Here is a 22232-nt window from a genome sequence, read left to right as displayed (position 1 = left end):
AAGTCAGGGGGTCATGTGGGTTTTTAATAAAATGACAAGCAGGTGTCATAGTTCTGACTGTTACAAGGTATAAATTTGGCCTAGGGAATTATTTCAGGCTTGCACAGTCTAAAATTGTCTCACAGCCTGAAATCACGTCTCAAATAGAAATAATAACCTCCAGTTTCTCTGATCCCTGCGTGCTCTGTGATAAACAAATGGTGACTTCCCCAGAGGTGTCATCCCGGCAGCAGCAGAGCCGCTTCCTGGGAGCGCAGGCGTCAAGGAACATGTCTCAATGATGAGATGTCGGAATTGGGATGTTTCTCACAGAGCCTGTTACTCTGCAGAAGTTGGTAGTAGTAGGATTTATTTTGGTCTTGGCTCTGTTCTCTGAAGGTTAAAAAAAAAAAAAGAAGAAAAAAACAAAAAACCAAAAAAAACCCAAACAAAAAAGGAAGTGAAGAATACTTCGGGGGGGGGGGGGGGAGGGGGAGGGGGAGGCGAGGGATGCTGATTAGCTCTCGCAAGCTGAATCCAAATCTTTCAGAGGAAACAATGAAGGATTCCCCACATTTCTTGCTCTTTGATGTCCCTTGTCCCCATGCACCATCTCACCATGAATCCAGGTGCTTTCATAGGGGGGTTCCTAGTGCCCAACCTACAAGCTGCACTGAGTGCAGGCGGTGACTTTTCTGCCATGCATCTGCCTGTGACCTAAACCCCCAAAGCTGATCATATTCAGAAAAGCTTTCTGCACCGCTTGCAAGGCCCTTTGCAGAAGCTGTAACTGAAATTGGTGGGGACAGAGCAGTCGCACCCCCTTGTAAGCAAAAGCAGAATTTGCCTTGTCTCCGGAGCACGCAAACATTTGCACTGTGGGCTGTGCTGCTGTGCAGCTCTTCTCCTCGTGCAGGTTGTTTTGTTTCCTGTGGTGTCTGTGTTGCTGTTCAGGCAGTTCCACGAACCTCCTGTTTCTCCCAGGGCTGTTTGCATGGCAGGTGTTTGCTGTGATAAAACATCGACGGGGAGGAGGAAGGAAGGCTTCGTTTTCTGTCCCTATCTCTCCTTGTTTTTCAGGTGGAAGGTACAGAAAGAGCCACATCTTGATTCTAAAATTGACCAAGGCTGAAGTAGAGGCTCTGCAGAATTTCTAGAATTAGAATGTAACTGGGTTTGGTGCAGCTTGAAATAACTCTGGTAAGACCCTGCCTTTGGTAGAAGTTGGAGCTGGGTGCTGGCAGGTCTGTTTGGGCATGGATGGTAGAGCAGGGCAGATGTGTGCTGGGCGAACGGCAGCATGCACTGGCCTGTGCCTCTGTGCTGGGTGTCCCAGCAGCAGAGGGAACCACACCTGACCTGTGCTGCCCCACCAACGCAGCTGGTCTTCGGTGCCCCAAACTGCAGTGTGGTCCTGCTCCTGTTGTCTTTGTTGGTGCCATCAAACTGTAAGAAAAACTGAAAAAGCATCATAAAACCCTATGGACTCCTTGATGGGCAGAGCTGCCCTCTGGGCTGCCTGGATCCTTCCAGCACAGGATGAGACCCCAGGGCGATCCCAGCACACAGCATGCAGCGGCTGCAGGCTGAGCCCCAATCCTTACCTGGGAGAAGAGGGCTGGCAGATGTGTGGGGTGTCGGAGCACCACTCATTTGGCAGCTGGGCTCGGCAAGTGAGCTGGTTCGCACCCCTGTAGGACAGGCTCTGGGAAAGCCCAGCATGCAGGAGTGAGCTGAGCAGGCAGCACTGAGGAGGAACGATGGTGAAGGGAGATGCGAGGGGCTGGGACAGCAAGCTGCATTTACCTTTGTGTTAGACTCATTGCACGGCTGCCTTTGTGCTCTTGCTCAGCCTGCTTCTGCCTTTTCTTCCTGCCTGGTCTTTCTGCCAGTTCCAATTTTCTGCCCTGGCAGGCTGAGGCTTTCCCAGGTGTAACTAAAGATGGAGCACAGTGCATGTGAGGTGATTCTGCAGTCAACAGAGATGCTGAGTATTTAATACCAATCTGTAACCTGCCAGCAAGGGAGCTTCTCCCTGGTGATGTAGGTGGCAGGTTGGGGAGCCAGGACCTCGCTCCATCACAGTTCTCTCTCTCTCTCTCTTTTTTTTTTTTTTTTTTTTTTTTTACCTGAAGAGAAGTATGTTGGATGCTCCTTCCCCCTTCCAAAAAAAGGATACACCCTGATCCCTCTGGACCAGCCACTTTGTGGGGTATTAAGCAACATCCATGTGACCGTGGTGAAATTGGGGAACAAAGGGGAGAAAACCAGATGGAAGGAAGGTGGCTGTGGAGGCTCTGCTCTGGCAGGGAGGGAGGAACTTCGCTGCAGCAAACGCAGGACTGAACGGGCTGTGAGGAGAGCCGTGCAAGGGGGCTGCTGTGTTGTACACATCGGGGTAGCCTCCAGTAAGACCAGTAAAGCACAGGGTGGCTGTGCCCACTCATGCGAGCCATGTGCTGCAGTCTGCTCGGCCAGGGCCCTAGGTTGACCTTTGGTAATTTCTTTTTATTTTTATACAGAAACTGAAAAACCCTCTGCTTTTGTCTTAATTGAAACAAAAACAGGAGGTGAGTGCCCCAGAAGCTTCACCGTGCACGAGCTTTCAGAAGCTGTGGTTTTTTGTCTCTAGCTAGCTATAACTATCTGATGAACCGTTTCTGTTGATTTGTTCTTTTCTATTTTTTTTCTATTTGCCCTGCATGAAAGAAGACAGAAATTTTTCTGGCCAGTTTGTAACTGCTGTTCCCAGCTTGTGCTGTTAGTGGCCGCGTTCTTGCTTGGCGTAAGCGAGTGTGCTCCGAACCCATGTGCACGTGCCAGGTCTGAATGTGACCTCCAGCAAGGATATTAAATGACTTTTAAAAGCCTTTCTGCAGTAGTGCGTGTGTAACACACCACGGGTTTGGCATTAGTATTGACTGATGGCTATAACATGAGCTGCAGGATGAGGCTGGCAGGTTGCTGTGCTCGGTCAGCAAGGCTGGGATTTCCAAGTGCCTGTGGGAGTCTGGTACCTCCTGTATGGGCACAAAGTGCTGTCCGGTCTTCTGCTGGGAGGTAAATAAACATTTGGTCACTCTTAATACTGGAGAGACACTATGCTCAACTCAGAGGGACAAACCAGTAACTGACACATGGGTTTGGGTTTTATTTTTGGTCATTACAAGGAATGTTTCTGCTTCATACTATTTTTCCTCGTTGATACGTGACTTTGGACACACTGTTGGTGTTCCTGTTGCTCATGCACTGTGGCTGGGGATGTCAGCCCAGGGGCTGCTGACACCCAGCGAGAGAGCCTGTCAGGGCTGCTCCCCTGGTGCTGTTTCAGCCGTTTGCACTTCCAGGCAGTATGTGTTTTTAATTTGTGTCATTATCCAGACATCTCACCTTCTGCTGTGGGGTGTTCTGAGCTGTTTTTGAAGCGTCACAACACAGTGGTTATTTCCAAAGGAAAGGTGTTGAGCTAATTGGTCCGACCAGCTGCAGCAAATCCTACAGCACAGGATTACTTGAAACTAGAATGATATGACTGCTTGACTAAGTTGGCATGTGGGTATTGACAGTAAATCTGAGAGCAGAGAGGAAGATGAAATTCAAGGTCTGCTGTAGTTGAAAAATGGGAGGTATGTGGCCTCTCCAATATTCTGCTATTAAATGATGGTAACAAGGTGACGCTCTTACTGGAAAAAAAGGGAATGCAACAAGCACTTATGTTGTTGCAAGCATAGATCTTGTTGAGAAAGAGGTTTAGCAGCTTTTGCTGATTCAGGGAAATGATAGTCTAGCTGGTGTTGTCCTTACAAGACGACTTTGTTCTCTGCAGCCTTGCACTGTCTTCAAGTGACACTACCAAACTACCAGTATAAGAAAAAATGGATTAAAAATGCATAAGTCCCGTCTAAACCTTTGGCTCCCGTTTTGCCAGCAAGCGATGGAGCGTTGACTCTTAGTTTAATGCTTCTGACGCTTGGTTGTGGTTTTTGCATTGGCCTTTTTCTGGTGGGGGTACGCTCGGTGTTAGTCACTGCTCATGCCTGGCGTTGAGCACGCTGGGAGAGATGCTGCTCGTTGGTTTGTTGGTCGTGCCGCTCGTGCCATGCTTTTGCTCAGCCTTGGAGCTTTTGCCAGCATGGCTGGCTGGAGCAGGGCAGGCAGCCCACCTTGGCGGCGGAGCAGGGCACGGGGAGGTCCCTGTCCTGCCCCCAGTGAGGCCAGGTCTGCCCGGGGGCAGCTGGCCCTGCTGGCCGGGTCTGCGCTCGCCTGCTGAGGTGCCAGCTCCTGCTGGCCGTGGCATCTCGTTACAAGAAATGTATCTGCGCCTTATCAGATAAACGGGAGGATGTTTCTGGTAAAGATATAAAGACAAAGTCCCTAGATAAGATTCTCTTGAATTATGAGGCCTCTCTGAAAATAGCTTATTCTACCGTTCTCACGTGGTGCAAGGCAGCAGGTCCCTGTACGGCGGGCCTGCGGCAGATGCCAACTGAAGGACATGCCGAATTGCCGCCAATTCGTCTGCCAGCAGGACAGGCTGAGCTTGTAATTGTGAACGAGGTTCCTGCGCGACTGTGATTCTTCTGCCTGTTCACAAATGGGGTGTCAACACTGTTCTGTTTTACTGAGTGTGTGTGCCTGGAGGTATTGTTTGAAGAGCCGTTTTGTGTGACTGAATTCCAACCTGTTGGGTGTTTGCAAGCGGTTCAGTGTGGTTATTTATTGGGTTTTGCGTGACTGGTGTGCAGCTGAATAAACGAACGCTCATTCCTTCAAGTGTCTGCAAGAAGCAGCTTTGGAGCCAGCTTGAATGAGCAGCCTCAAGCGTTGCTCTGCATCCTGACAGCTGTCCTGAGCTGCATCAGGAGAGGTGAAAGCAAAGGCTTTTCCTGGAAAGGGGAAAGAAAAAAATAGGTATCATTAAATAGTCTTGTTTGCAATTTCATACTTTTTTTTTTTTTTTTTTTTTTTTTTACTTTAAGGTGTCTGATGCAGCTTACTGCTTCTGTAGCCCTTGCCAGCCCCTCCTGGGGTGCCTGCTGTGGGCAAAGGTGTGTTGCTGCCGGGTGCCCTGAGCTGCATCGTGGCTGTCGCCCCCCGACCCCAGGATGTTGGGGGCAGCACTAACAGCTGCAGCAGGTCCAATGGTGCATGACAGCAGTTGTGTACCACTCCTGGGAGCAGTGGCTGTGTGTGCTGGCCCTGTGAAGCTTCTCCTAATGGAAATACTATTTATTACAGAAAAAAAACACATGTTAAAGAAATCTAGCAGTATTGAGGCCATCACATCATGTGTATTCCCATCCTTGACTTGCTTACCAAATATTTGAGCATCCTCCCTCTGGTAGGGTCCTATCTTCCTTGCAGTCACCAGGATCTGCACCTGGCTGACACAGCTCTGATCCCTTTACTCTCAAACGACTTGTCCTCCTGGCCACGGGAGCTGGGTCTTGTTAAAAGGCACCTCTGCCAGCCCTTCCCCTGGGTCAGGAGCACATCTCAATTCTCTGTAGTCAGCTGGGGTGTTCGGGCATTAGCCCTGATAGGAGCTCTGTGCCCCTTCAGCTCGTGATGCAGCAGCACATCCTTGCCTTGCAGTTACTTTATGTGTTCTCTCTTGAAGCTGGAAGGATGCACCCGGCAAGAGGGACCGGGGCAGCAGCGCCCTCATTGTTTTGGCCACCACACACACTAAACACTTGAAGTAATCACGTGCAGATTGTTATCCTGCAGTTCTATCGCATCCCATAACTGCTGCCTTCCTCTTCTGATAGCATTTGCGAGAGCACAAGAAAAATGCAAGTTCTGATGGTGAAGGGCTGTCAATTCCCAAACAGAGAGGATTTGAGGGTTTAAAGACAATTAGCTTTTATGCTTCTGTGTACGGCACGTGGCTCTGGACCAGCACTGGACTCGGAGGGCTGCAGCCTCCCCAGCTAGGCAGCATTTCGGTGTTGATTTAAGCCTTTCCATAAGGCATGAGGTGTTTGCAATGATACTGTTAATTTAGCAAACCTTTAGAGTGACTGCTACCCTGTGATCCCTATTAGTATAACTTCATACCCTCGGGCAGGCAGAGCAGCATCCGCACCAGGGAGCTGCAGTGGAAGTCGGGCATCCGTGTCTAAGCAGAGGCGACTGAAACGATGCAAAAACCCACGTGGGGGGAAGCCAAACACTGGCCAGGGCAGTGGGCTCCTCCGTAGGCTGGGGTTCAGGTGAGCTCTTGGCACAGCCCCCCAGCGTGAGACGAGATGAGCGGGGCTCTGTCTTGGTTAGCAGAAACTACAAAGAGCAGCTGTATTACTTATTTATGTAGCCCGGATCCCAGTGTGACGGAGTGCGGCACAAAAGCTAAAATGACAGTAATTAGAACAGATCCGCACTCAGTGACCCAGAGAAAAGTGAAAACCCAGGAAGATAATCATGAGCGAAAGAGGCAACACAAAACAGAAAATGGTGACGGTTACAATTTGAATAAGAAAATGAGCTCCTAAAGCAAACTAGCTCCTGGAAATCCCATTAACGCTGACAAATATCCAGCTCCAGGATTCAGGAAGTATCACAGTGAACATCTGTTCAGGTAAATAATGAGGATGAGTCCAGATGCTGTTTGAAAATGCTGCCTGCTCCTCTGCTTAAGGTGAGTCTGTTAATACAGGCCGCCTGTTAAAATCGCTCGCTATCATTACAGTGCTAACAATTATAATATTCTCTGTGGTCGGGGATTATTGAACACCTGGCTCCCAGCATTAACTGCTCTGTGGCACCACAACCGCTCCCGCAACAGCAGCTCTGAGGATAACCCACATTCTTGGCTTTAAGGATGATGGATTACCGAAGAGTTGTTGTGTTTATGAGCCCTCTAAAATGGGCAAGATTCCAGTAAATTCAAGTCTGGATTCTGTTCTAATTTGCTCACTGCCCCATCCGGCTATTTCTGGTCAGGCTTGAAATCTGAACGGATTTTGGTTCTCTGATGTTTCTTGAAGCTGTTTTGGGTTGGCTGGTTGGTTTGTAATGAGGAGACCCAGCTCACAAGCTGAAGAGGCCCTAAAAGACCCTATCCGGTAATGGCTTTGGTTGCACTCAGTTGAGTGGAGGGACTGATTCAACATCTCCATTTTGTAGGCATCCAGCACAATGTATAGCCAGGAGAATAACCCTGAGAGGGAGCCCTGCTCTACAGGAGTGCTGGGAGGGTTGGGCTGGTTGGACTTGGCAGTCCTGTTGACCTCTGAGGTCCTCTGCTTGGTTTTGACTTTTGTGAATATAACTGGAGGTGGATCAGGCTCCTGACTCTTCCAGGGACACGTGGGATCTTGTATGGCTTTGGAGGACAGGCTTGCAGCTCTGCCTCTTGCATCCCTGCTGATACACCAAGTGGCACTGTCTCAGCTGCTCAGGTGTAGGAATGATGGTTTGGTCCAAGTTGCCTCTCGGGCAGAGAACCAAGCTGTGTCACGAGTGCCTGGTGGCTAGGACGGGGCTGACCCATGTGCTCAGGGGCTGGCAGTTATTCAGGGCTGGTCAGATGCGTTCCCAGTGCTTTGTTCATGTGCGAGGCCCGTTCATGTGTAAAGGAAAACAGTGTTGCACTGGAAGAGCCGTGCATGAGGTGAATACCCCAACGCAGCTGTCCCTTTGCTTCTGCTCACTGGAACAGTCTTCTGAGCCATAGCTGGGGTGGGCCAGCTCTCACCGGCACCCTGAAAAGCTGCAGCTTTTGTCCTCAAAATGTTTTTGATTCCTGCAGGGGTGGGGGTATGCCTCCACCTGGGAAGCGAGAGGAAGGTTCCAAGCTGTGGTGGACACTTCTCCCAGCAGTTGGCATGGGTTGGACATGGCCACAGTGAGATGAAGCACATGGACTTGGGATAGGCGCCAAAAGCAACATCATCTGTTTGAAAAGGACCACAGTGGAAAGAAATCTAAGCAGCTCTGGTGTGCTCTGGAAAGTCATGAGTGTTCCTGGGGATTTCTTGGGGATTTGAGGACAAGTTTTAGTTCAGGGGTTAGTTTGGTGGTCTTTTGGTAGCAGGAGATGAATTGAGTGGTGCAGCTCTGTCACCCCTAATGAATGGGGGTAGCAGCAGCTCCGTGGTGAATCTTGGTTCACGCTGGATGTGAGCCCCTCAGTGCCAGGATTAATGATGGAGAAAATTAAGCAGGGACTCCCCTGCTGGAGATGTCATGCATCTTGTACAGCATCTCTGGACCTGCTGATAGCCAGAGCTCTGCAGGCTACCGTAGCCTGGGGCTGAGGGATACCCCCACCCCTGTGAGAATCGCAGACATTCCGGGGACAAAAGCTGCTGCTTTTCAGAGTGCTCGTGAGAGCAAGACCACCTGAGCGGTCACTCAGAAGTTGGCTCCTGCTTAATTTTCTCCACCATTAGTCCTGGCACCGAGGGGCTTATATGGCCATACTTGGTGGCCCCAGCATCCCTGGTATGGTGACACACCATGGGACCCCTTGGAGAGCTCTGGTGCCTTGGCCATCTTGGCAGTGATGAGCAACTCAACAGCGATGGTCACAGAGCTGAACCAGCCAGGATGAGAGACAGCATTAGGAAAACTGGAACATGGGGGTTTGTAACCTTTTATCCACAGACCCACAGCATGTGTGCATGTGTTAGGAGAGAGGTGGTGGGCAGAAGAGGGTACAAGCTGCCAGTGAAGGCTCTTGCCTGGGTTGGCGTGTCTTGGCTGGAGCGTGGTGTGCAGAAACCAGCTCAGAGAGAGCAAGGTATAAGGACTTTGATCCCTGGAGCAGCGTGGGCTCCGTTTTCAGGACCCAATGCCGTCCCTGTGCAGGCTGAGCATGCCTGCCATCCTCCGTGGGGATTTTTGCCTGCAACAAGACTCCAGGATTTCTGTCCTGGCTCTAGTTGCTCACCAAAGACAGTGGGTGCAGCAGGATAAACTTGCAGGAAGGGAGAACTGGAAGACCTCCTAATTCTTTTCTATTGTTTTATGCTAGTAGTAGGAATATTTGTTTGTTTATTTGTTTGTTTTAATGTGAAGTGTGTAAAATGTTTCAGAAGTGCCAGGGCTGGGATGGGACCCAGCACAGGCAGAAAGCAAAGCGTGTTAGTGAGTCCCTTGCCTCCAGGCTGGCTGACAACCCTCTGTTCTGGCTAATTTTTGGTGTCATCAATCACAAGTATCAAGACAGCAGCCTCACACTGCCCTGTGCACCGCGGAGCTCATTGAGTGACCTTATTAGTGCTTTCAGTTAATTCTGGTGACATATTTATAGCAGGGAGATCTACAGCACTGGTTTCCTACAGGACACATCATGATTTGACATCAGATTAAGTTATAGAGTACCTTTTCCTGGCTGGATCAATGGGTAGAGTCAAGCAGAGCCTCATCTACATGCAGATGAGGAGGATTAGATTTAAATCAGCAAATGTCAGTAATGGCTGTTTTTCCCACCAAGGGAAGAATAGGCGGGGAAAAATTTCCATCATTAATAATTGAAGTTTATAGAGGGTAAAAAAAAATAATGAATGTATCATATACCACTCCTGCAGATAACAGGGCCCCACTTCTACTGATAATTCTGTCTGGCAGACAAGTGCTAAAAAATTATTATGATTATCACTGGGTTTCTGAATCTGTTATGAATCTTCTGCAGTCATGGAATATTTTAATAAATGCCCTTTTGTAGCAAAGCTGAAAATACTATTGGTAGCACAAAAGTGTTCATAGAAAAATGCGGACAAAATAGTTGGAAATGGGAGTTGGTATAATTTGCCAGAATGAGGAGAATAACAAATTCTGGTGTGGATTTTGTAAAGCAGGGTGAGTGGAGTGGGTGGCAGTTCCTTCACCAGCACCCAGCAGAGTGGGTGCTGGAGGATGCAGAAGGGCACTGGCGAGCTCTCCCTCACTGATGCTGTGGGAGAGCGCTCTGGGCTCACCGAGTGTCATGGTGGTGGTGCTGTGAGAGGCTGAGGCTGCCCAGGGGTTAGCAAAAGACCTCCAGGAGCAACTAGGAATGATCTTTTTAAAGCTATTTGCAATGCAACGTGTGAAAATGCAAAAGCTGTGTTTCTACAGGCTTGAGAAAGAGTCTCTTTTATACTTTCAGGGAAGGCTCCCGGTGGTAGCACTGGTTTTACGTGTGCAAGCCATACCTGCTGGGCTTGCTGGCAGGGAGCCACTTTCTCATGGCATGTCCGTAAAACATTTTGGTCGCTCTTCATTGCTGCAATTCTCTGCACTGCCAGTAATTTCTCCAGATTGCAAAGCACTAGAGGTCGTGGTGCTCTGCAGCGAAGTTCTGTGCTTCGTGCTCGCTCAGCATCCGAGTGCCTTAATCCCAGGAAGCATTCAAAGAACAACAGCTCATGTAAATCAAGCGGGAAATAATACATGAAAAGAAGTGAGTATGAATTTCTAATTAACTAAATTTGCAACTGGTACATGCAAGTTAAAGGGCATGTGATTTATCACCTGTCAGTAAAAATATCGGTTATAGCTTGTGCTTTCAGTACTGTGGGGTGTGCATCGCTCAGCTGTGGAGTTAAAGGGCACCTGATTTATCACCTGACAGCAGCCATACTGGTTAGAGCCATCACCGCTGGCGTGGCAGAGGCACCATGTACACCAAATAGCTATTTGCTTGGTTATTCCTCCAGCAGGGAGATGTGTGAAGGACTTTATTTATGTATTTATTGACACACAGTTATAGGAAGAGCTGCTTTTCCCCTGTTGGAAGGAAGATCTGGAGCGTGGGGAGCCACCAGTTTGGCCAGTGCAAGGTGAGGCGCAATGAGCCTGGTGGTTCCTCAAGTATGTCAGCGGGCAAGGGCACTTCTCTGTGTGTTACAAGGCTTCATGTCTGATGTTGGTCAAAAGTGCCACCCTGGCCTCCCTTTTCATGTTTGCAGTTCACAGCCTTTGCCTGAGCATTTGATTTGCGATAGTGTTGAGGTCCTAATAGGGCTCAGTGATAGCTAATTAGATCCACAAATGGCAGTGGATGCACAGACTTTTCTTTGTGCCTGGGGGTCTAAGTGGGTACACTGAGACCAGACTTTAGGAAACCCCTTTAATTGCAAGCTCTTTCCTAGACGTTAGGAACTTTGGCTGTGCGTGTTGGCCTCAGTGGAGCTTGAGCTTTTAGTACTTATGAAAACTAGATCCTTCTTATTGCTAGCAAAAAGATGAGCAGCCTCGCACAAGGTGTCCATCACAGTGTAGATAAAACTGGCCCGTCCGTGTTGGATGGCGATGCCGTTGGTTTTGATGCAGAAAGTTCAGTGCAGTTTAATCATGACCAGATCAGCCCAGTTATCTCCACGTGCCAGGTGCTGGTTTCCAGTGGGGCATGTAGGAGTCTGTGGGAGCCGAATGTTTGTACATGGAAAGACTGGCCAAACTGAATTGCACCCTTTGGTATCGGTAGGTACTTGCAATTGTCACCCTGTATCTTTGTGTCTGTGTTCTTCTCTTTTTGTGACCTAGTAGACTCGAGGACAGTTTCAGAGTTTTATGTGCTTTTCTCAAGTCTTAGATGCTCTCTGAGAAAAAGCAGCTGTAGCTAAAAGGGGAATAGGAGACTGCCTGCTCTTGTGAGCCCGTGGTGGCCCTGCCCTGCCGTGAGCTGTGCCGCTGGAGAGGGCGAGCATGAAATGCTTCTCCCTCGCTCCTCGTGACCTTAAACAGGCACAGGACCCTTTGGGTAACCATCACCTTCCTGGGTTCCGTGTGATCTCCCACAACTCCTCCATGAGGTTTAGTGCCGTAAAACGCAGTTTGAGGGGTGTAAGAAACAAGGCTGAGGCAGTTCCCACAGTTTGGGGCCACCAGAATGTAAACTGGTTGTGTCTGGACCATTTTAACCTTGGCTTGCCATGAAATGTTAAGATAGCTTGGGGTGGGTTTTGTGCCTGTGCGTATGACGTGACAATTTTTGGAGTATCTGGTGTAAAATATTGAAAACTTTCCTAGAAATGTTTGCGCATGTAGTTATTGGCTGCACCAGCAAGAGGATGAGTAAGAAAGCTCTATGGACCACAAAAACCTCATTACATAATGTCTGGAAATACAAGACATATGTGAGTTCAAGTAAGAGATACAGTAAATCATGAGGCTCTTGAGGATGGAGGAAACTCTTTTAAGTGGGCTTTAATTACCAAGCTCAAAATTTCTCTTAACCCAATGCTGAGTAGAAATTGGTGCTGACTGGAAGAGTTGGGTGCTGAAGCTGATGTTTTCAGCTGAATCTATTCCTGAATGAGGCTTCCAAAAAGCACTCAGATGATGATAATGACAAGCTCAGGGTGGAGGGAGGCTGTGTTCCTCACCTTGCTTCTCCCCTCCTGCAGCCACAGGTTGAGTTAGAGCAGTACTGAACGGTCCCGCGAAAGGCAGGGGGTGAAGCCCTGCCTCCCTGCATCCAGCTCATCGTCCTGCTCTTCTCCTGAGTGCTCCGGTGCAGTCTGCCCCTGCTAATTCCACTTTTTTCAAATACGTGCCTCTGATTATTAGGTTTGGTCCTTGTGCTCCCCAGGACCCATATGTCAAGGTTTAGTTACTATGGATCTTTTTATTTTTTAAAGTTTTTATTTTTCCTCTTTCTTTGTGCTCCTTTCCCAAGTGTTTTGCAAGTCTGGGCAATTATCAGGACAACTAAAGTCCCCTACTAGCAAGGGACTTTGACTACATCAGCTTTGTGTCTTCTACATAAAAAATAAGTCTGGTGGGGCCTTTCATGTAGCCAAGGGTCTTGGAGGTGGTGAAGGAATGAAAAATGGGCAATGTGATAGCATTTTGCTGCTACCTCAGCTGAAGGATGGAAGGAATCAAGGTAACACATTTGTTTGACATGGAATACTTTGTGTACTTGTGTAATCTGTTGATCTGAAAATTAAATCACTTTCTTCTTCATCTGCTGTGCCATTGATCTTGGAGTCATTAGTGAAAGTACAAGCCATCACAGTGACATGTCCCCCTGCCTTGTACAACCCTCACAGAGGAGAACATGCATCAACAGACGCTTTTATTTGTGTGAGTCAAATATGGGTTGTGCTCCTCCACAGATGATGTTAACTGTAAGGAAAAAAAGGAGATGAGCTGGAATTGGGGTTTTTCCCCTTATACTTAATTTCCCTTGGTTTTTGCAGCTGGATCAATGCAGTGGGGTCTGCTCTGCTGCCCACGAGCCAGGTTTGCTTTGTTGCTCTGGGCAGGGGCAGCTGTGCTGAGGGGGGCCGGTGGGAGCAGGGGGCTGCCTGGCCCTGTGCTCCTGCTGCCCCCGCAGTGGGGAGTGGAGGGAACGAGGGGCTCGATGTTTGCATGCATACGTAGACAGGTGTGTATGTGGGGGTATGGTGTTACATATATATGGACATAAATATGTAAGTGTATAACACTGAATGTGTGTGTGAATTTGCATGCACGTGTGTATGTGTATGCAAGTGTAACTTTCACAATATTTTTTCGTTCTGGCCGGCCTCACTTACTGTGTTTTCTAATTGTAGAAACACAATACATTTGTGCTTTGGAGAGACAGAGAAAAATGACAATTTGAGAAAGTCTGCTGAAAAACTTAAGCAAATGATCTATTTGAACATTTGCTCTGTAAACAGAATTCAAGGCAACCTTATATTTTTAGGAAGAAGCAATACTTTTTTCCCCTCCATCTGTCATCTACCTGTGCATTTGCTGACATCCCTGTGAACACGTGGGGATGCCGCCCTGGTGCGTACGCCTGCAGGGATGGTGCTACCGAAACACCCTGTGGGCAGCCCTGTGCGCAGGAGTTGTGCCTGGACCCCACTGGACTTCTCTCCACGAACATCCCTCCATCGCCTCAGGGAAAGCACGAGCTGTAGGAAAGTGAGATGTAATACTGGCTGATAAGGTACCGGTTGAGAAGGACAGGGTTTTCTGAGAGAGCATCCCAGCCATGCCATGGATTGTGGCAGGAGTGGCCGTGGGCGCCGTGCCACCACCTGCTCCTGGGGCTGGCACCCTCTCCCAGCATGTCCACACTCAGCTTTCCAGAGAGGAGCTTTTGTGCTGCTAAAGCTGTTATTTAAAACCCTCTTCTGCCGGTTTATTCCAGCGGTGAGTGGTCCCTTAGAAACCCAGTTTACTCTTTGCTTGTGAGTCCTTGTGGGATGAAGGCAGTGTGAAGAAGACCTGAGCATGGCCAGGGGGTGATGTGCCATAGAGGGGATCAGGGAAAAGGAAGCTGGGTATTGAAAACATTGGGCAAAATAACACAGCACATGGTATTTAGGGTTGAATCTTCCAACTGCCATTCACTTGTTTTATCACATTTAATTGCTGTGCCGCAGGGATGGACGCAGTACCAAAAAGCACGGGCTCTTTCCCTGCTGTGCCTGCAATGCTGCTTCCCCTACACAATCACCCTCCTCCTGAACTCCCCGCTGGTTTTCCTCTGTCACGCAGGTTGCCAGATAACCAGGGGCAGGTGCCAAAAACTCAGCCCCACGTTCCCACAAGCACAGAGCGTTGTGCTGGGAAGCAGGGCAGGCAGCGAGCGTACCCCGTGCTGCAGGCGCCCAGCGTGCACGGGGCTCGGTGTCTCCCACCACCGGGAGGAATAAAGAGAAGGAAGATGAAAGAAACAATAATATTTTTACACTTACTGTAACTCGAATTCAGTTTCATCTTTCATTAATTATTGTTTTGTCATGTTAGGAGCCTGGGGAGGAAAATATTAATCACAGGTTTTGCTGAGTGCTGTTTCAGTAAGTAAATTAATTTCAGACGGGAAACTTGTTTGTGTGGATATTTGGCTCCTTCCCACTGTTGGCGGGCAAGCTTGCCGTGCTTCCCGGCACCCCCCGAGCCCCGGGCCACCCCCCCACCCCCGCCAGGCTTTTTGGCACATTTTGGTTGCAGTGTTCGCCTTTCCCGCAGCAAGCAGAGCTTGCAGGTCCTGTTGAGTTTTCTTTTGCTTGTTTTTGTTTTGGTTTTGTCTTTAATCATTTCTGGCAAAAGCCACGGCAAAGTGATGCCTTTTGTGGCTGGGGTGGGAGCAGCCATGGGATGCTGCAAAGGTCTAAACTGGCCTATGCAAAACTCTTCTGGCCTGTGCCACAGCTGTGCGAGAGGAATGTCATCCCAGACCTGATGCTCTTATGCCCTCACCATCCTCTCAATCCCAAATCACTGCCCTCCCGTCACCCGGCTGTATCCCACAGCCCTCCCCAGGCACAGGTCTGCACCAGGGCCACTTTCTTCTGTTCACCATCATCTTCATTTGCCAGCTCTTGGTGCTGGGGAAATTCCAATGACACCTTTGCATCTTTTTTTGTTTTAATAAATGGAAGCCAGTGCTTCTCTGTCAAGGAAGAGAGCCCTGAGGTAGATCTAATTAATGGCATGCAGCATGCTCCCCCTCACCAGGGATTATTCCCTCCCTGTCTTAAAAGCAAGTGAGGAGCTGTGTTGGTTGTGCATGGATCAGAGCCGTTACATCTCAGCTACTCGGAGCAAACCTCCCAGGTGCTTATTTTGGGAGAGGGCTTTGCATCCTTTCTCACTTCTGGGGTCTGTGACCCCAGACAAAAATAAACACCATCTAACTGCTCCTGCTCGGGGTTATTTCTGGCAGCATCCCCAAGTAACTGAATTTCAGAGGGCTGTGAGTGTGTGTGTATATAAAACAGTAGATCTCAGTATGATAATCAATTATATGCAAGAGGAAACCAGAACTTTTTCCATTGGTTTTATCAGATATTGTGGTCGGTCGAGGCAATTCAAAGCAGCTCAGAACCCTATTACATTCATTCTTGCTATAATCACTCCATCTCTGTTTACCATATTCAGTTAAAGTGGCTTGTTTGCTACATCCGCTCTGCTGCCAAAATAACCTCATTTACTCTTGCAAACGGCTTCTGTTGCTGCTGCTGTAGTGTTCGTGCATTGCAAATATATTCTTGGCCGCAGCACTGAGGTTTGGATATATTGTTCTTTGAATCCTGCCGTGGAGTTGATTGGTTGGCATTCTCATTCACTTTCAAATACCATTTGAATGACAGGAGGTTTGGTTTTTTGTTGTTGGGTGGTTGTTTTTGGAAACATGGGCTTTGCTTTCACGTGCTGTGGAGCTGAACAGTCTCTGAGCTTGGGGCTGCTTCATTGGGGTGTTTGTGCTTTGTTGCCTTCTTTTTTTTTCTCCTGGTTGCCGTTGTTTTTGCAAATTTAATCTTCAAACAGAAATTTCTGTTAAAATACTGACGTCATGGCTTAATGGAAAGTTGGACCCAAAGTTGCCAGGATTCTGCTACGGCTGCAGCAGCATACGCAGAGGAAGGGTTTGCCTGCATAGCGTGCAACCATTAATAGGCAGCAGCCACGAGCAGCCTCGGTCCTGTGGAGCTGTCTTGTTCAGCTTGTCTCCTCCTGCCCCTTGTTTTTGCTGTTGTCATGTGCACAAAGCCCTGCTGTGACAGCTTGGTTTGGTGCAGGGTGTTGGGGTGATGCTGGAAGAGCTGTCCTGTTCAGGGAAATGGGGAGAGGGGAAGGAAACCTGGCCAAAATGGCCAAACCCTGGGGTTTTGTCTTGCTTTCTCTGTCTTTGTGATGCTCAGCCCTTGCTCCTTGCCCTGGTGGATTGCACGAGCCTGGCCAGGTGTTGCCCAGCCCTGCAGCCACCAGTGCTGATGCTGGATGCGTCCAGGGAGGGAGCAGCAGTTAACGACCCTCTCCTTTGGTCCCTTGTTAAAGCAAGGTCCCTTGTTAACACACTGGTGTTAGCAGTGTGCAGGGGTCTGTCCTGTCCTGCAGCAGAACTGGTGTTTTGGGAAACAGCTCTGGCAGTGCTGTGGCCTGTGCCATCCCTTTTGAAGGACTACATTCCTGCTGCTGATTACTTTGTTGATGATGGATAACGCCAAGACAAAGAATGATGCAATACACCCAGCTTTTCTGCTCATCTTCTGGTGTTGTTGGTGCAACCACAGTTGCCTTGTCCTGACTATAAAAACCATACTGATGCACAGCAGGGCCCTGGTCCCCAAGGTCCATGTGCTGCTCCGTTGGCCATCACTGCACCTGGGACAGGGGGAGCAGCTGGCACTGAGCATCAGGAGGCAGGACCTCATGGTGGGATTTCATGTGTCCTTGCTGGGCACCTGGATTTGCTCCCTTCCCTCCCAGCCAGGTTTTTTTGCCCCCCTGGTTGAAGCAGTTGAGGTGCACTATCACCTTGTGGAAAGGAAGAGCTGTGTCTCCTTGAAGTACAGAAAACAGCTGTGGAAACAAAGCCCCCAAAATCACCCGAAGCAGGGCTGGGTTTATAGGGCTTACAAGTTTCTCATGCTTCTTGGCTCAGAATGTGATTTTAGTGCCCTGAAATGAACAGTCTTGAAAACACTGTGGGGTTTTTTTGGTTGTTTAGATAAGGGGAGTGAAACTTCTCATAGGTATAAATCTAAAGCCAGAGGTGAGTTTGTCCCCTTTTGTTTTCCTATAAGTATTGTCTTCTGCTTTGAGATCTATAAGTATTTTTTTAGCCTGGCATGCTGTGAAATTCTGCTTTCAGTGATCAAAGCCTTGATTTGTTTCACTATGAATCGTGCCTCTGACCCAGCCCTGAGTGAGAGCTGCATCTGCATTACAAAACTTGTTATTTGGAGATATGAAACTGAAATGGCAGGACATAGTTTTGTTTGCAGAGGGTTTCTCCTTCCAGCAGACACGTGTGCTTTGCTCCTTGCAGGAGCATAGTGAAACATATTGTTGCTGTGCCAGGGATGAGCACAATTATCCATATTTTACACGTGGGGAAACAGTCTTTAAATAAGCCCATTACAGGTGGGATTAGAGCAGTTTTTCCTTGCGTGCTGGGGGCCCTGGCCAGTGCCCACTCCTGTGCTTTCCCAAGGGAGCACGGGAACGGCCCCTGTGCTGGGCACACGTATCCCTGCATCGAGCGGTTTGCCAAAATTAATGATTTTGTACGTCATCATTGGGTCTCTTCCACCTCCTCTTTTGATTAAATGGGGTCTTTTCCATTTTTCTTCTATGAAATATCTCCATGTTTCAAATGTCCTTTCTTGCCCCAGGGCCTCGGTTTCCCATCTTTCTGCCCTTGTTTTCCCATCTCTCTCCTTGGAGAAGAGGGTGAGTGGAGCTGAATTCAGCACCTGAAGCAAGTGCGGGCTGACAGTTTGGAGAACAACATTACAGTGTTTTCTCTATTATTTTCTGACCTGTTATTTTTGCACTCTATCATTTTGATATTGCTGTGCTTTCAGCAGAGGTGTGCATGGGGCGGTAGATGTGATAGTTGGGCTTATCACTTAATGTTCAGTTAATGTAAACCCTGCTAAAGTCTAGAAGGATTTCAAATCGCTCCTGCCTCCGTGGACTGTTCTGCATTTGTCAGCACAGGGTTTCTCCTGCTCTGATGTGTCCTTCTGCTTGGTTAGGTGGCTCTGAAATTCCCAAGACTTCCTCATTTGTAATTAACCTAAATAACGTTCTTTTCATCTGCAAACTTTGTTTCACTGTGCAGCCTAGTTTCCAGGTCATTAATAAAGATATTAAGCAACAGGAGGCCTGGTTAAATACTTCTCTTGGTACGTTGTTAATTATTTCAGTCTTGAAAAACAAGTTGTGTGCTTAGTCTGGCCATGGCCCTCAGCAGTGTTGGGTTTGCGTGGACAGTCACCTACGTCTAAACCCCAGTTTGGTTAAACTGAAAATTGGCTGAGGATGGAAACTCTTCAGGCATTGGAGATCAGTCTTGTATTAATTTAAGCTTAAGTTAGTTCCTCGCAGAACAACTCTATTTAAATGCAGTTTCAGCTGAGAGCATCCATGGCAGTGGCAGCTGGTGCAAAGAATTTACTGAGTTGCGTTGAACCTCAAGTTGAGGTAGGTTCAAAGCTTTACACCTTTCTTTGTAGAGGGCTCTGAGAAGGAACCTTGGAAAGCATCAACACACCTGAGCAGCCGGTTCTCCCGTGGCCCTCGGTCATGGAGGGTGAGCTGCAGAAGTGCCGTTCCCCTCTCAGAAGCACCGTGCTGCAGTGTGGGACTGTCATGATCTCCTATGCATCCTCTGGGTTTGTTTTGTGGTCACCAGTCTTCCTCACCCTACCACAAGGCTTAAGTTTTCCCAATTTGCAGGTTTGCTTCCCAAGCCTCTCTTAGGGACAGATGCGGTGTTTGCCAACCCAGAGCTCTTCTGCAGAGCAGCTGCTTTTGCTGATGATTTCATGTCTGTGACATTTTACAGGTTCCTTTGGGACCGTTGGGCAATAACATTCATGGGTTTCCACTTCCAGCAACTAGGCACTGCTTTACCTTTTGCAGGCCTAGGAGTTGATGTCTTAACCCTCATCTACCTGCAGACTGAACAACTCGGCGCTCGCCTTCTCTGGGGGAAGGCAGACCGACCTCCTCAACAGCATTGCCGCCTGCTTCTTCAGGTGTTGTTTGACATCACCCGTGGGTTGTGCTTACAGGAACCTCACTTAGGTGCCTGTTGCTGGGCCTGATACTGAGATAATGCCCACTAGAAATTTTTTCTTCATTTTTCACTGGCTCAAGCCCTCCTCGGTTGTTGAGGCTGGGCATCACGCAAAGAACAGATCAGCTGCTGTGGCCCCAGCAGCACGTGGGAACATATATCCTTGGGAATTACCCAGTCCATCCCCTCTTCTGCTGTCTTATTGCTGACCATCTCTTTAGTACTTAAAAAGGAGTTAATACAGGTATCTCCTCTGTGCTTTGCAAGGCAGCAGGGCGGGGAGAAGGCTGCTGCAAACAAACCCATTCAGCCTTTTTCTGTTTCCTGTGTCTCCTGTGGTCCCAGCAAGGTCTTCTGCGAAAGCTGCTTCTTCCCGCCATGCCTCCTGCTTGCCCGGGTTGTGCTTTGTCACTTGGTTCTCAGTCCTCTGGCTTTCCTGCTCACAGGGGATGTGTTACAGCACGTGCTCTTTTCTCCAGGCTGAAGGTTCCCGCATTTAACAGCAGGGCTTGGCTCTGGTGTTGCCTTGGGCTGGAGATGCTTCATTGGTGTTTCCCTGTTGCTTTGACCCAGTATACTGCTCAAAGGCTGGGCTTGGAGAGGAAAAGCTAAAAATGATCTCACTGTGGCGTAAGCTGGAGTTTAAGCTGTTAATAAAATGCTTCAGTACATCTTGCCCTGATGGGGATGTTTGGGGCGGGTGGTCTGAATTCGAAGATCCTGTGCCCTGGTGCTGTGTGGGGACTGCCCTGGTCCTTCTCCCCCAACATCATTGGAGACCCTGGCTGGGAAGCCTTGGAGAAAAGCAGAGTGATGCGACTGATGCCATCCCCTTCACTGGCTGATCAGACCATGGCTCAGCGGCAGTGGGAGGCCAGAAACTCCCCAGGAGGGAGTTAGCCTAATTTCTGAATTCAGAGGAAAATAATTAAATACACTCAGGTGTCGTGGTGGGTTGTGGGGCTGTCAGGTGCAGGCAGGGGTTGGTGGGCAGCATGTCCCCAGGCTGCTCTCAAACCCCAGATGGATGGTTGGAAGTGATGTAGCCAAGTGATGGTTTCTGTGCTGCCTGCAGTAAATATCTCCACACAGACCGAAACTACAACCTTGGCCAGCAGCAATTTGCACATAAAGCGTTTGCTTGGGGGTTGTCTGCGTCAGCACTTGCAGCGTTCTTCAGATCCAACCACATTGCATGTTGTTTCTGCTATGGCTTGCAAAGATTTATACATATTTTTTTACTCCTAAATATATTAATACACTGTTTTTCAAGGAATACAAACTATGAGCCTTCTGCTCTTGGGAGATTCATTATGTTTTGTTGAAAGGAACCAAACTTGTTTTCCTTCCCAATGAGCACACAAGTGTCCCATCCCGCTTACTGACTAGAGAAAGTGATTAATTCTGTTTTTGTAGCCAACAGCAAAATGCGGCCTGGTGATACATAACTGCCCTGCAGCCTCACTGGGGCTGAATTATCTGGCACAATGGAGCCTATAATTAGCAGGTGGAGAAGGTGCTTCACGTATAGCATTAGAGGATTGCAGAGGGACAGGCAGCAGGGCAACCAAGGGAAACAAGAGATTATGGCCAAGCAGTAAAAAATTTAAGTGTTTTCATCTCTCCAGGATGCTTAAATCTTTATAATACAAACTCAAACAAAGGAAACCTTCATTGATGTGATGGAGTTTAACCGAAGCAGAGTCAGTGGCTGTTGTACCACGTGGCACTGGTATAATTTTTGCTGCTCCCTGTGGGTTCAGAAAGAGGATTCTTTCTCTTAACAGTTGTGAAAAATTTGAAAGTGGAAAAAAAAATCTGTGTCTTTTATAGAGGTGTAGCTGAAATATAAATGAAACTTATCCACTGGAGGGCCTGAAATCTTGGTGTGACTTTCAGAATTGAGATGCAGACTGTTTGGTGGAAATCATTTTCCCCCACTAAATGCTTGTGGAGAAAGCATGAGAGAATGATCTTGTTAGCTAGTAAATGTGATTTTTTTAGGTGTCTGACTTAAACACTGTGAGGACCTGAGCAGAGGGTCCCAGACTCCGGAAACATGAGCTTCAAAAAGATCTCATGAGACATAAAAGCTGAACATGAGCACCATCTCGTTAAAACCCGGGGTCTGCAGGTGTAATGCCTTGATATGTTTTAACAGCGCATCCTTCCCTGCTGCAGAAGGACCATGAAACCCCTCACAAGGCTTCAAGCAGCCCAGCTGGGCTGGGGGGAAGCCTGTGAGGTGGTACCCATCCCTTGCATGCCCTTGATGAGTATTGCAGCTACCACCACTGAGGTGCATCTTGGCTCAGTAGGCTGAGCAAAAGCTTTTCTTCCTCTTGCGAACTCCATGGTGGACTCTTCAGGGCCATTCTGGTGGCAGCTCCAGTGTCACGGCCGTGCCCGTGGCTTCACAGGAGGGATGCAGGGTGCCAGAGCACGAGAATCTCCATAGCAGCTGATGTTTCCCTTTGCTTCGTTAGTGCAGCTAATGTTAGTGCTGATTAGTGGGCTGCACCCCTACGAATGAGGATGGCCAGGCCTTGGAGGTTCCCAGCCCATGGAAAAGCTGGCAACGGGCCAGTTTGGGGCATTTCAAGAGCAGGGAAAGGGGTAGCGCAGCCATAAATCCTGTGTGATTTGAGGGTAAGGGCTGTGTGAGAAGGATGGGAGCTCAGCTTGTCAAGGGAGCTTTCACATTTTCCCTTTGTCAGCATGACTTAATGTTGAACAGGGCAAATACTTCTCCGCCAGAAGAAGCCTAGCGAGACCTTATTTGTGA

General features: G+C 48.6%; 1 protein-coding gene across 7 annotated transcripts in view; it reads left to right on the top strand.

Annotated features, from left to right (window-relative positions):
• Window positions 1-22232, top strand: part of TOX2 (TOX high mobility group box family member 2) — a 150690-nt gene that overhangs the window by 23200 nt on the left and 105258 nt on the right. The window contains exon 1 of one of the 7 annotated variants that reach the window (XM_080403790.1): window positions 26-1179. The exons of 5 other annotated variants lie outside the window; for them this stretch is intronic. Coding sequence is in view for 1 of the 2 variants with exons in the window: in XM_080403785.1 (XP_080259911.1) it covers window positions 11215-11391 (177 nt within the window). In the remaining variant the exon portion in view is untranslated. Of the gene's footprint in view, window positions 1-25; window positions 1180-1200; window positions 11392-22232 lie in introns of those variants that run through there. One more of the 7 variants, XM_080403785.1, reaches the window with a different exon arrangement.

Source organism: Falco punctatus (genome assembly GCF_963210335.1).
Source record: "Falco punctatus genome assembly, chromosome: 10".
In the NCBI taxonomy this organism is placed as follows: Eukaryota; Metazoa; Chordata; class Aves; order Falconiformes; family Falconidae; genus Falco; species Falco punctatus.
Note: the sequence above shows the minus strand (reverse complement) of the source record. Positions and strands in the feature narration are given on the sequence as shown.